The sequence below is a fragment of the Belonocnema kinseyi genome, chromosome 4, assembly GCF_010883055.1.
Source record: "Belonocnema kinseyi isolate 2016_QV_RU_SX_M_011 chromosome 4, B_treatae_v1, whole genome shotgun sequence".
Taxonomy (NCBI): Eukaryota; Metazoa; Arthropoda; class Insecta; order Hymenoptera; family Cynipidae; genus Belonocnema; species Belonocnema kinseyi.
In genome coordinates, this window is record NC_046660.1 from 34,889,054 (window position 1) to 34,903,136 (window position 14,083).

Consider the following 14,083-nt stretch of genomic DNA (forward strand, 5'->3'; position numbering starts at 1 on the left):
AAAAAATATAAATTCAACAATGTCTTCATAAACCTACAAGGGCCCTCCCACTCCTCGAAAAATATTTTATATCCCGTTCTTCCATGCGGCGGCTCAATTGATGTGAAAACTGCGTTGATCCAAGGAACTGGTATCCAAAAAAATCAAAGCGTCAACACCGGAAAACACTTCACTTCAACTACATTCTAATAAAACGCGGAAGTAAAATGGAGAAAACTTTGAGTGTGAGCACTAAAAACAGGGACTAACGTGTGCTGATGGCGGGAGACTGCGCGGGTCAGAGAGGGCCAGGGGGGGGGGGGCAAGTGACTGCGTCGCGTGACGGCCATCATCATTTTCAACAACTGATCGCGCTTTATAAACTTGTTACCTCAACTTGAAAGTATGAATATCATTATAAAATTGATCAAAATATAATTAAAGATTAAAAATGTATTAATTAATTTAAATAATAAGTACTGAATGTTATAAACTCAATTAAACATTAAAGATGCATTTCTGCAAATACTTCAACAAATCTGCAAACATTAATTCTAAATTTCATGCCATTAAAATTACAATTTTCAGTTATGAAAAATAAGGAAGTCAAAATTATAATTTAACTTACAACGTCATTTGAGAAAAAAATCATTTTTAATATAGAAAGTTAGAAAAAGTATTTGGAATGTTTTCACATTCTGCTTTGGGAAAAGGGTGACTAACCATTTTTTTTATTTTCTTCATGTGAGGGAATTTGAAATATTTCAATTTAACAATATATCTAGGATTAAATTAGGTGATTATTATGGGATTAATCATTAATTGTCGGCAGGATGGACGCACACGTGCGTCGCAGACAGCCTGTCATACGCAATCATACGTGAAGTACGCCGTGCTGGCGATATGAGACGCATTAGGCTTGCACTCTACCTACCCATCATAGCATTACGGCAGATGATGACAGCATGCATGCGTTATGTCTCGCACAGCGTGCCTCGCATGCATGCGAGCACTGTGCGTCGCATGATTGTTATCTGGGTGCTAGATGATCAAAGATCACAGAAGGTTTTTCAATAGATTATTCTACGAGTCTCGAAGACTCGAACAAACATATCAGATACAATAATGTAGTATTCCTAATCTGAACTAACTTCTTCTTATATAAACAGAATAAACCAATTTTTTTGAAATCTAATAAATCGGTACTGGTGCATCGTTAAAGGTTTAACAATAGCTCGATCGGAGTGTCTTGAAGATGCAAACAAATAGACTATATACCGTATTCCTGTGTTTTGAATATCAAAAAAGTTTTTGTCGTATAAACAAAATGAAGCATTTGCTTGAAACTTCATAAATCGTTACTGGTGATTCATAAAAGGTTCAACAATAGGTCGCTCGTTCCGTCTCAAAGACGCAAACAAATACACTAGATATCGCATTGCTGTACTTTGAATATCAAAAAAAATTTTCTGCTATATAAACAAGATATTTTTTTAAGCCTCTTAATTAAAAATAGTACTTCCAAATGGCCAACCTAGCTCAAAATCCCACTAGACCTGAATATCAGTCCGAGCTACGATTCATTTGAATTTCATGATCATTGCTCTTCTGGTTTTCGAGATATCGTGAACAAAAAGAAGTTGCAGACACAGAAAAAGTAGATGCAAAAATTTAGGTCATCATAAACGTCCCTATATGAAGAAGCAATTGTTAAAAAATTCTATTCTTGTTAAAGTTACACTGATTTTTGTTCAAAAATACCATTTTCGAATGTAAAACAACAACATATTCTAAAATTGATTAAAACTTATGAACCTTCTTTGAAATCTAATGATTTTTGAATAAAAATTCAAGCACTAACATAATCCAGAATTGCTTAATCTTGCACATTTTATAACTTTATATAAAAATCATTTTACTTAAATGAAACAAAAAATTTCATTTAAAAATACAAATTTCAGTTGGAGTATGTTAATATAATCTATAGTTGTCCAAAATTGTAAATGATATCTTATTTGAAATCTAATATTTTTTTTTCTTGAATACAAATAATTTCCGAAGAATAACATTAACATAACATAACAAAAAATTGTTTAGATTGGTAAATCTTCTTCAAAATCAAATTATTTTTGTTTGAAATAACCGATTTTCTGTCAAGGATAATAAATTCGAAATTTTTAAAATTTAATTATAATTAGTTTTATTTCATTCATAAAATATTATATGTCAAATACATACATCAATGTTAGAAAAAAAGGATTCTGCTCTTTGAATATTAATTTAACTGTTTGTTAACAATTAATCTTCTTTGGTAGAAAATTCAACGATTTGATTAAAAATGCGTTTTTTGTTTGTTGGATTCAACTGCTTCTGATTTATAATTAGAATTTTTGTTGGCTGAAGTATCTAATATCACAATACTCGTTGAAAATTCATCTATTTTTGGTGGAAAATTGAACTAATTGGTTGACGGTTGAAACACTTTGCTAAGAAAACAAACATTTTTTTTAAGGTTCATCATTTTGGTAAAAAATGTATCTCTTTGGTTGAACGTTCGGTCTTTTTTTCAAATGAAAATTTAACTATTTCAGTTGAAGGTTCATAAGTTTAATTGGAAATTTATCTATTTGTTCGAGGATTCGACTATATTGTTGCAAATTGATCTCTTTTAATTGAAAATTCAACTTTTTTTGAAAAAAACTATTCCTTTTGGTTTGGAATTTCTTCTTTTTGATTAAAGATGAAAATTTTTGGTTAAAAAGTGATCATATTCTTTAAAATTTGTATTTTTGGTTTGAAAATTCAACCAGTTCCAAGACAATTTTGAAAATTGAAATATTTGTTTGGAAGTTCATGTTTCTTGTTAAAAATTCGCCTTTTTATAGAACATTAATCTTCCTGGTTGGAAATTCGTCTTTTTGGTAGAGGATTTAACTCCTTCGATACAAATGATCTTTTTTATTTGAAAATTCAATTTTTTGGGTAAAAGTTGAACTACTATGTTAAAAATGTATGTTTTTGGTAGGAGGTTCATTTGTTGGGTCCTTTAGACTTTGAAAATTTTATCTTAAAATTCATCCTTTTTGGTCAAAGAATTGTAAATATCAACCATCACATTTTTCGTGAATAATTCATCATTTTTCTTGATAATTTAACATTTGGGGATGTAAATTCAACTGTCTTCTACAAAATTCGTCTTTTTGGCTCAAACATTTTGTTAAACATATTGAGCCGAAAATGCAACTGATTTTGATTGAAGTTTAATATTCTTGTATACAAAATTATCTTTGTAGGTACAAACTTCAAGTATTTGGTGAACTATTTCGTTGGAAATTTAATTATTTTATTGAAAATTCCAGCATGTTGTTTAAAAATTTTATTTTTTGGTCGCAAAATTCAATTTTTTTTGTAATACACATGATTCGATCATTAATATTTAACAACACTAAATAAAATGCATTATCATTACGTATATTAACTGATCATTAATAATTTGATAATTTAGAAAAAATTCGTCCTTTTGGATTAAAAATTCATTTCTTTAAATAAAAATGCAATTGTCTCCTAAAAAGTACAATTATTTAGTTGAAAACGCATGTTTTTTAATTCGAAAATTTTGCCGAAAATTTATCTGTGTAGGTTCAAAATTAAGCTAATTGGTTAACAATGTAACTATTTTGTTAAAAGGTAATCTTTTTTGGTCGAAAATTCGTCCTTTGACTTGAAAATTAATTTTTTATGGTAGAAAAGTCATCTTCTTGAATGAAAATTCGTTTTCTTCGTTTTAAAATTGATCTATTTTGGTAGAAATTTCATCTTTTTTAGTTGAAACATTAATTATTACATTTTTTTGTTGGTAATTCATATTATTAGGTTGAAAATTCAACTACTTTGTTCAAAATTAAATATTTTATTGAAAATGTAATTATTTTGTTTAAAAGTAATATTTTCTAGTGGAAAATTCGACTGGTTTGTTAATTATTCGTCAATTTGGACAGGCAATTCTTCCTTTTAAATTAAAAATTGATCCCTGTTTGTTAAAAATTCGACGGTTCGTTGAAAATTTATCCTTTAAATTTTTAATTAGAAACTTCAATCTGAGTTTGTAATGTTTTATTCCGTTTATCAAAGATTCGATTAAAAAATGTTTCAAGAATGAAATGCTGGTGTTTGAATAATAATGGTCAGAGAAAATGACAAACTGTTGCGGAAAAAAACAGGGAAAAGTTACGGAATTTTGAAAACGAAGTTTTTCGGCCACTCTGTGGTAGCTTTTCTGCTTCAATTTTTAACGGACCAAACTTAAAATTCCCTAGTAATTTTACTGGCAATCGGTAGCATTTACTCAAAATAATTTTCGCAGTTATTTACCCTTCGATTCAATCACTTTTCTCTCAAGTTACCATTTTTGAGTGCGTCGCCTCGCGGCGCTGGACTTCAGGTGGTCAGAGTGCGGGGGCGAATCAGTAGTATACAAGATTTCCGTCAGACGGCATTTCACTGCAATCCTGCGGAACAATCAATACAATCGGCGCAGCGCCATGAAATTGTACTCGAGGCCTCGTGCCACGAGCGAGCTTTCAGTTTGACATTCGGTCGCGCTGAAAGCTCAACGAAGCTCAGTTTCCGGATCTGTGAAACTTGCGAGGTGGTCAAAACGGCGGCAAAATGGCGTCCGTGGCAAGAAACAAATGACTCGCTGAGCTTTCGCTACTGACTAGACTTGCAGCTCGGAATATACAAAAATCACGGCATCATTAACATTTTCGCGCATAAATCAAGCCTCAATGGCTGGTTTTCTTTTGTCGTTCAGAAAACTCTTGCGGGTATTGACAAAGCTTTTTTGAAAAGCGACATTCTTGAGTGAAAATAAATAAAAGAAACTGAATGAAACTTTGAGTAAAGAATACATTTTTTTTGTGAAAGGTAATTTAACTGAAGAACGGCTTTCTTCAAAGTAAGGTATTTTAAAAATATAGTGGAATTTGTTGCGAAAGAAATGGGGATTTCAAGGTGCCGCTAGGGTTTGATTTGCCCGGACAGAGTATAGGGATTTTTTGTGGAATGAGGAAATTGAAGAATCGCTTTCGGTGATTGCGTAAAGTTGTGCGCGGTACGGTTTGTTTAATGGGCGCGCAAGGAGTAATTAGATCAAAATGCATTTGCATTTCGAGAAGAACAACAATGCGAAGTGCGACTGCAATATCCTGTCCCTCAGCTGGATGGGAAAAGTACCGGATGAGTTGCCGGAGGTAAGATTTTAATGACTCATTTTTCATCTGTTGTAGATAGTTATTTGAGGTTTGAGGAATCATTCATATTAAAAAAAAATCCACTTCTTGCCTCTATAATCTTAAAATAATTTATAACCAACTTATTTAATTAAAAATAAACTTGATAACATTTTAATTCATTAAGAAGTGTCATATATTTTCACCTTTTTTCAAGTAAATTAACACAAATAATATTTAATTCTTCTACGCATTTAAAAAGTAGAATTCGAGCACATATCTTTTTATTTATGTATCTTAATTTTATATGTATATATTTATACTGGGTATACATATTAAAAAAAAAAGCACTTTTAAAAATGTGTGGGACTGTTGACTAAAAATGAAATAACAATATGAAAAGGATTTTATACGATTATAAATTTTTATACTAAACGTATTCTCTTGGAAATAGCCAGTTATAACCCTAAAGCAGGATGTCTACTCACTTAGAAAACATGGAAAGTTTAGGGAATTTTTTTAAAAGTAAGAGAATTGTTTCAGGAGAGTGCTTAAATTAAAAAAAATTGAATATAAAATTTAATAACAATGTTTTTTAATTTGTAGGAGTAGCTTTATATTGCTGGATTTAACTATTTATTTGATAATGACTTTTTGGTTGGTTATAAATTAATGTTGTTAAATGAAAATTTAACTATTCTATTTTTGGCTACACATTTTTTTTAATTAAAAACGTAACTATTTGGTCAAAAAATTATGTACTTTGTTAACAATTTAACTCCAGTTGAAAATTCATCCTTTTGGTTGAACTTTGTTTCTCTCTTAAAATAAATTTTTTTCGTTGGCGATTAATTGTTCTATTCGTAAATTCAACCACTTGGTTGAAAATAGAACTACGTTGTTAAAAATTCATTTTATTGGTCGAAGATTGAACTATTTTGTTGAAAATTGTTTTTTTTCTATATATTAAAGTTAATTTTTTGAACTGACTAATTGTTCCAGTTGAGTATTCAACCATTTTATTTAAAAATTTATCTCGTTTACAACTATTTGTTTGAAGATTTTCCTTTTTTAGTTGACAATTCCACTAAGGCAGTTTGAGAATGTTCATTTTTTTCTGAAAATAATTTCATATTTTCTAATTTAAAATTCCAATATTTTGTTGAAAATTCATAATTTTTCTTAAAAGTTTGGTTAAAAAGATTTGAAAAAAATTAAAATTAATTTTTTTAGCTGCAGATTTAATTAATTCAATTATATATTCCATAATTTTATTTAAAATATTATCTTTTTGAATTTTGGTTGACAATAAATTCTCTTTACTGAAAATGTAACTATGCCGTTTTTTTCTCAGGTGAAACTTAAACTAGTCGGTTGAAAATTAATAGTTTTTAATTGAAAACTCAACTATTTTCTTGAAAATTCATGCATTTTCTCGGAAATTCGTTTTTTTTCATTGGAAATTTAAATGTGCGTTAAAGAATTCATCCATCTATTAAAAAATGCAATATTTTAAAATGAAATGTCAGGAATTTGAAGCATTTTAAATTGAATTTAATACAAAACCCACATTAATTTTTCTTGACAAAATATTTCATAATAAATCGCTAAAATAATAAATATCTGAAAAAACATGCAATTCTCAGGATATTTTTTTCCAGGATTTGAGGATTTTTCCCATTATAAAAGTTTGCAGATTTTTATGAAGAATAAATAAATTATGGCTCTATCATTTCGGCATTCTGCATTATTAAGGCGACCTTTTCTCCTAAAATACCTTTTTTAACGAGTCCTCTTGCCGCCTATTTTTAGTCTACGATGCACTGTATCTTGAATACTTACGCATTTAATTGTCACTTTAAAACTACTACGTCGATCCATTTAATAAGTTCAAATAGTATTCTATGACGTCATTGATTGCATTCTTTCCTATGTGTTTTTGTTGATCTTCTTTGTTAAAAAAACGAAGATATATTACTTAAAAATTGGAGAAACAAAAAAAATATACAAACAAAATATTAATTTCTAATTTATAATGCAATTGAAAGGAGGGCTTCAGAGCTCTAGCTAATGTCAAACGAGTGCACTAAAAAGCCCTATTCACAATTACATAATAAATGACAAATTAAGAAACACAGAAGAAACTGAGAGTAATATATACCAGGATTTTTGAGTAAAAATGACATCCAACACAAATTCTCATATCTTTACCCTATTCTATTGTGTGATTCCTCTTGTTTTAAGCAAGTTTGAAAATAAGTTGCCATGATCGTCTTCATGAAATTAAAAGCCGAATTTATTTGATTTTGTTGTAGTTCGATGATACTTTAGCTTAATTTCTCAAATTTGTTATTCAAACAAAAATAATAAAGAGCAACACATGTTTTTATTTGTTATATCCAAAAATTAGTTCTTTTTTTGAGGTAGAAAATTGATCCGTTTTGGCAGAAAATTAACTTTTTTGTTGAAAATTCATATTTTTCGGATTGAATACTCAACAATTTGTTTTAAATATCGTTCTTTTATTTTTAAATTCTTCTTTTCTGTTGAAGACTTTTATTGCTTAGTTGAAAATTTAATTATTTTCTTGAAGATTGAACAATTCAGTAAAAGATTCATCTTTTTTCGTTGAGAATTCATTTAGCTCTTTTGTTAGAAATTAATTTTTTTTATTAAAGATTCATCATATTTGTTGAAAATTCATCTCTTTCGTTGAAAATTTAACCATGATGCTAAACAATTGGGTTTTTCTGAGTAGAAAATGAATTTTTGGAACTAAAAATATGAATAATTTATTTTTGTTGAATATTTATTATTATTAGTTAAAAATTTAAGTAATTGGTAAAAATCGATATAGTTTGTTAAAAATTAGTTTTTTGTTTGGTAAACACTTAATCTTCTCGATTGAAAATTGATATTTTTTCGTTGCAAATTTAATTATATACTTAGTTGAAAGTTGAACTAATTTGTTAAAAATTCATTTTTTTAAATTCATCTTTTTAATCAAAAATTGAACTATGTTGTAGAAAATTTATCTCCTTTGGTTGAGCTAAATATAAATCTTTTGTATGGTAATATTATTCTTCAGATTAAAAGATGTGACTTTAAAGAGAAGAACAATTTCTTATGTTCAAAAAAACGATATTATCGAATTTTTTTGAATTTGTTTTTTAATTTATGTCAATGTCTTTTAAATGTCGACCATGATTAATTATTATCTTTACGTAATTCAACGGCGAAATCAGCATTAAAAATTAATTTAAACTCTGAAAATATAGTAAATTTCAGGTTTAATCATTATTTTGGAATAAGAATGAAAGGAATTAAAAAATGCAATCAATAATTAAAATTTTATTTCACGAAGAGTATATTTTATAATTGCATGTGTTTTCGAAAGAATATCAGTGAACGAGAAAAGTTGGTAGCACGCAAATAAACAATATGTTATTTTTTGTCACTTTGTATCCAAAATAAGAAATTGGTCAAAAAAATTTACATATCAGCCTCGACAGACCTGATGGAAATTTGATCAACTTTAGTTTAAAAAATTTAATTTTATTTGCGCGTACGGGTAAAAGCATAACATTACCTGGGTAAAATGTACACTGCTTTTTCTGTGAAATAAAATTATTTTCAGCCGTTTACAAAAATTCTAGCGAGATATCTTCTTTAGTTTTAAAATAAGAAGATGGACCAAACTTTTTTTTCACTTTGACCTCATCTTCACCCAGAATATATTTGACTGATTTCTCATTTTAGGTTCTTAAATTTACTTTTTTATTTTGGTACGAAGACATTTTAAGCATTGTCAGATTTGAAACTCAATTACAAAACAAATCTAATTCAAATTTGGATGGATTACATTTTTGCGCACGCTTTCATATTTAAGGGATTTTTTAATGTTTCAATTTGAAGTAATCCCTTATAAAATGGTAATTTTGACATAATTTTGAAAGTAGATTTGAATGGATATGTAAATTTCTACAACTGTGTATGGAAATGGAAGATTTATCTCTGAGATATTCAGGGATGGGCTAGAAGCACATCATTCCATCTCCTTTATGGTACAAAAAGCTCCCTTCTGGCTTAATACACAATCATATTTTTTGTTCAGATCCATTTTTTTTGTTTATTCAATTTCGCTTCGTTCTATTTTATTCAAATTGAAAGAACAGGTTTCTCGAATTAGAAAAAGAAATTGGATTTCGTTCGATGAAATCAGAATATGTTATTAATCCTCGGGAGTTTTATAACTTCAGTTTTGTTCACGATTTTATATTCGGAATTCTAATTGTCAAAAATTGAAAACGAAAGTGAATAATATAACAATTCTAGATTAAAACCTTAATTTTTAAAAGCATTTTAAAGGAGAATACGTCGAATAAATTTAAAATGAAAGTTTTTGAAACTGTACAGTATTTCAAAATAAAACTCAAACTTTACAATTTATAGTTGCCTTAAAAACCTTATATTTTCAAAATACACTGGTAATTGGATTTGTGCAAGGTTTAGAGAAAAGCCAACAGTGGTCTTCTACATAAATCTAGGGACTCCCAACAGAAACACTCAGGGCCAAAGAAATAATTTCTGTTAGACTGGGACGCATGACGTTACCTGCTAGGAATAACGAAAATTTGTAAATCTGTTTGGCGGAATATTAAACATAGCACATTCATTATTCTGTAGTTTTTCTGAAAAATGTACAATGCAACAAACACAAAATATTGCCGAAAAATGCAATATCTATTAAAAGTCAAGAAAAAGCTTAATTTTTAGGATACAATCAATAACTTATGAGTTATCAGAGCTAGAGTTTTTGTTTTTTAAAATCTCCAGAAAATCTAGACTGATTTAATTAATAAGGGTGCAAATTTGATCTAAAACCAACATGATATGCGATATTTCACAGCCACTAAAATTAAATTCTTTTTCCAAACAATGTTTAAATAAAAATCATTTCCAAAAGTTTCATTTGCTAAACTATTCATGATAAAATATTAGATTTTTTTAATTTATACAGTGAAATTTATGCACTTTAATTAATGTTCTGAAGGAGCAGTTAAAATAAAGCTTACTTTTTGCATACTGTATAACCCATAAAAAAATTAAATTCTAATATTTCTTAAAAACGGTTGCAACAAGTTTTTTCATTTGCAACTTAAAATATACTGCAGGCTTTCCCACAACGTATTTCGATAAAAATAGGATGGGCAACCACTTTTCAATCAAAAGTAGTTCAAGTAAGCCGTACCCTCTCTTCAAGGTAAAACTTTTTCTTCGATTTAATTTGATAAGCGCCTAAAATAAAACAAAAAACATAAAGAAATGATATTTAGATATTTTAACCATAAAATAAAATTACTTAATTTCTCAGACAAAAAAAATTAATTTTAAGGAAGCAAAGAATTAGTTAATAATTCAACAAAAAATTATTTCGAAATCAAAAGCAGCTGAACTCGACCAAAAAGGCGAATTTTCAACAAAATAGTTGAATCCTCCACCAAAGCAGAATAATTTTTAATCAAGCAGTTGCATTTTTGACCAAAATAGATTAACTATTGCGTCAAAAATGGACAAGATAAATTTACTGTTTAAGAATTAATTTTAAACCAAAAATTCAAGGAAATTTGAAAAAATAATTGAATTTTTAGCAAAATAATTAAATTTTCATTCAAAATTATGACTTTGTGAAGCTCTTCGCCTGGGGTAATTGCTAGAGAGATTAATCAGCAACATGTAATAGAGCAGTGTTACAGAATGAACGTGTATTAAAATACGTAACACGGAAATTTGAGAATATTAAAAAAAATATATGCCACCTCCTCATACCATCTTCCACACTTCCTTTCCTTAATTTTTTCATATAAATTCCTGCAATTCCGGTATATAAGAAGTCTAGAACCGAGTGAGATACGCTAACCTCAAAACGGATTTTTCTCAATAGTATAAAATAAGACATATAATAATAGTAGTAGAATTGTTAACTAAATCAGATAAATTTTGAAACCAACATATAATGGTAAATGCTTCTGCAAAAAAATTAACTCTTAACCAAGAGTAGTTGATTTTTCTTATTGCGTTTTATTATTTTAGTTCAAACTTAAAGAAGGGAAAGTTTCATGAAAATAGGGGAAAAAATAAGAATTCTTTAAAAAAGGGAAAAGAGTCAATGGGCGGCCCCTAATCTGCTAAGATAATCTGCCGTCTGTAAGTTAATCTTTCAATTATATCAATGTTCTCAAATGAAAAAAAGTGTTTACATAAGAATTTAATTAAAAGCATTCTCATACTGGTATCAAACAGGTTAAACTCATTATTCATTGATCGTTTGACGGATATATAAAATTACACTTACCTTCCTTTGAAAAAGAAATTTTTAGTATGCTTGTCAACAAATGCGCTAATTGTTTAAAAAATTGTTTTAAAAAACAGCAAATAGACATTTCCACGACGAAAGAAATGGTGTTGTTGGTTTTTCGATCCGACACTTAGCTTTTTATAACATTTACAGAAATACAAAAATAATGTAATTGTTTAACAGATTGGTTAAACAGGTAAACAGAAAATTTACGCTAATAAACAAATTTGCTCATTTTTTAGGTATTCTAAAAAAAAAATAAAACTGCACCTATATATTTTCAAAATGAATGCAATGGCATTGTTGGTTGTTCGATCCGAAGATTAGTTTGTTTACAATACTATCAGAAATATAAAAAGTAGTTTAATTTTGTATCAAATTGTTCAAACTAAAAAAATCTATACCAGTACCTAGATGCAGGAAACGAATCTAAAGGTGTCCTTAATTTTAATATGTATTAATCTTAGTTTTCTATATTAATTAAACAAGCTTTAAATCCACATCTACAGGTACAAATAAAATGTATGCTTATCAACAAATGCGCTCATTGTTAAAAAAATCATTTAAAAATAAACAGCACCAAGATATTTTCAAGACAAATGCAATGCTATTGTTGGTTTTTCGACCCGACGCTTAGTTTGTTTAGAACAATTGCAGATTTATTAATTGCAGAATTATTTAAAAACATGCGCACCTAGATATTTCGCCATATTTCAGTGGCAAATAATTCTGTGACTTGAGCATGGACTACCTGATTTGAAATAAATTCAGTCATTTGAATTTCACATTATTTTTAGGGTTTCACAAACGCGGGCAGAAACCCTAATAGTTTCAGTCAGGTGTCCGGCCTACTTTTTTCAAGAAGGGGAAGTGAGGAGAACTCCAAATTACCTACTCTTAGAACTACGGAAAGTGAGGGGAAATCAGAAGCTCGAGAGCTGAACTCTCAGCGCGTTAGTTGCATCAGGTTGCGTCATGTGTCTAAATCCAACAGAAATTATACATCGACCCTGTCTGCTTACGTTTGGATTCTCTCGATTTGTGTCGAAGGTCAATAGAGCCAGGCTCAAAACCGGTCTTACATCGGAGTTCAGTGAACTGGAATGTACTCATAATTTGAAGCAACTTCAAGGAAGTTGTTCGAAACTTTAAATTTTTGAATTAGAAAGTTTCAATTAAAAGTTCTGGAACTTTATTTAAATTTTGATTTTTTTTTCGTTGAACAAGAATCGAATTTCTGAGAAGGGTGATAGTAACCGAAAGCTAGTTGACTTCCAATATCTGCATGTATACGCAATACGCATTTATGTACTCGATTTTGAACACATTAGTCAGACATTTGTGCTCAATAGATTGCATTGGCCATGCAACACAATTGTACTCATCGTTCTACATTATATTTGTTAGCAGTGTCGGTAGGCATTAAATCCATTAACTTTATGCCTCGCGAACTATCAGTTTCATGCCAACATCGTTCAAATGCAGTACTTTAATGTCGTAACTACGTTTGTATATTATTCTACGATGCAGTAGGTTCCTCCAGTAATTACGAAGATTCGAGGCTAAAATAGATTCCGATTTTCGTACATATCTAGATCTTTCATTTTGTATTGCCTTTTCATTTAAAATCAAAAAACAAAGTTTCAAAAAAAAAGTAGAACATTTTCGTTCCACTCAATGCTAGTATATTATGGACCAAGGGTGAACAGTATGACTTTTGCGACGAGTGTAATTTTTTTAGTACGAGCCGCAGGCGAGCAAGCACAACCTGAACGCGATGAGTCTAGTTTCCGTTGACATGACTTTCACCCACAAGTGTCAACACTTAGAATTTTATTTTTGATTGATCTGGAATGCCTTACAACTATTTTTTGATAAAAAACAAAATCATCCCCGGGGTTTTGTAGTTGAAAAAATCCATTTTCAATTACAAATAATCTTAATATCCAGTTTTTTTCGAAAACAAAGCTAAATATGAAAAAAGTTGTTCCTTAGAAAAATTCCTACTAAAAGATATTATTCGAATTGTCTGTTGAAATTTAAAATTTTTTTAAATATCGCAAGATTAGGACAACAAAATTTAAGTGTTAAAAACATGAAATTTATATCGAAATCGAAAACTAAATCCAAGTTTTTCAACAGAAGCGACATTACAAATTTTTAAGTGGGCCTTTTTGCATGAATTTTTCCATGGTACAATTTAAAAAGTTTTTTAAACTGACTCAGGCGAAGATTTTTTTTACCTAGAAATGCAGTGAAACTCTTCTATAACACCGATTTTGGGGTTGGCGGTGGTTGTGAACTAAGTCATTATAGGCCGATCCGCTTTTGTTTGTTCACGCCTGAGTGACAACCATAGACCCCGCGCACTCCGTGCAGCTCCTGTTACACCTACCCACGGACACCCCAGCCACCCCAGCCACCCCTACAAATATAGGAAACACCACTACTCACCAACTGTATTTTCGAGAGATTTGACACTCTTAAACATGTATTCTGAGGTTAGCTCGGGTTT

The 14,083-nt window shown here is 29.4% G+C and overlaps 1 protein-coding gene across 1 annotated transcript in view; it reads left to right on the forward strand.

Annotated features, from left to right (window-relative positions):
• The first annotated feature begins 5,135 nt into the window (after window positions 1-5,135).
• The window catches only part of LOC117171493 (tubby-related protein 4), a 152,731-nt gene continuing 143,783 nt past the window's right edge, over window positions 5,136-14,083 (forward strand). Inside the window, exon 1 of the mRNA XM_033358852.1 lies at window positions 5,136-5,231. Coding sequence (XP_033214743.1) covers window positions 5,136-5,231 — 96 coding nt within the window. The remainder of the gene's footprint in view (window positions 5,232-14,083) is intronic.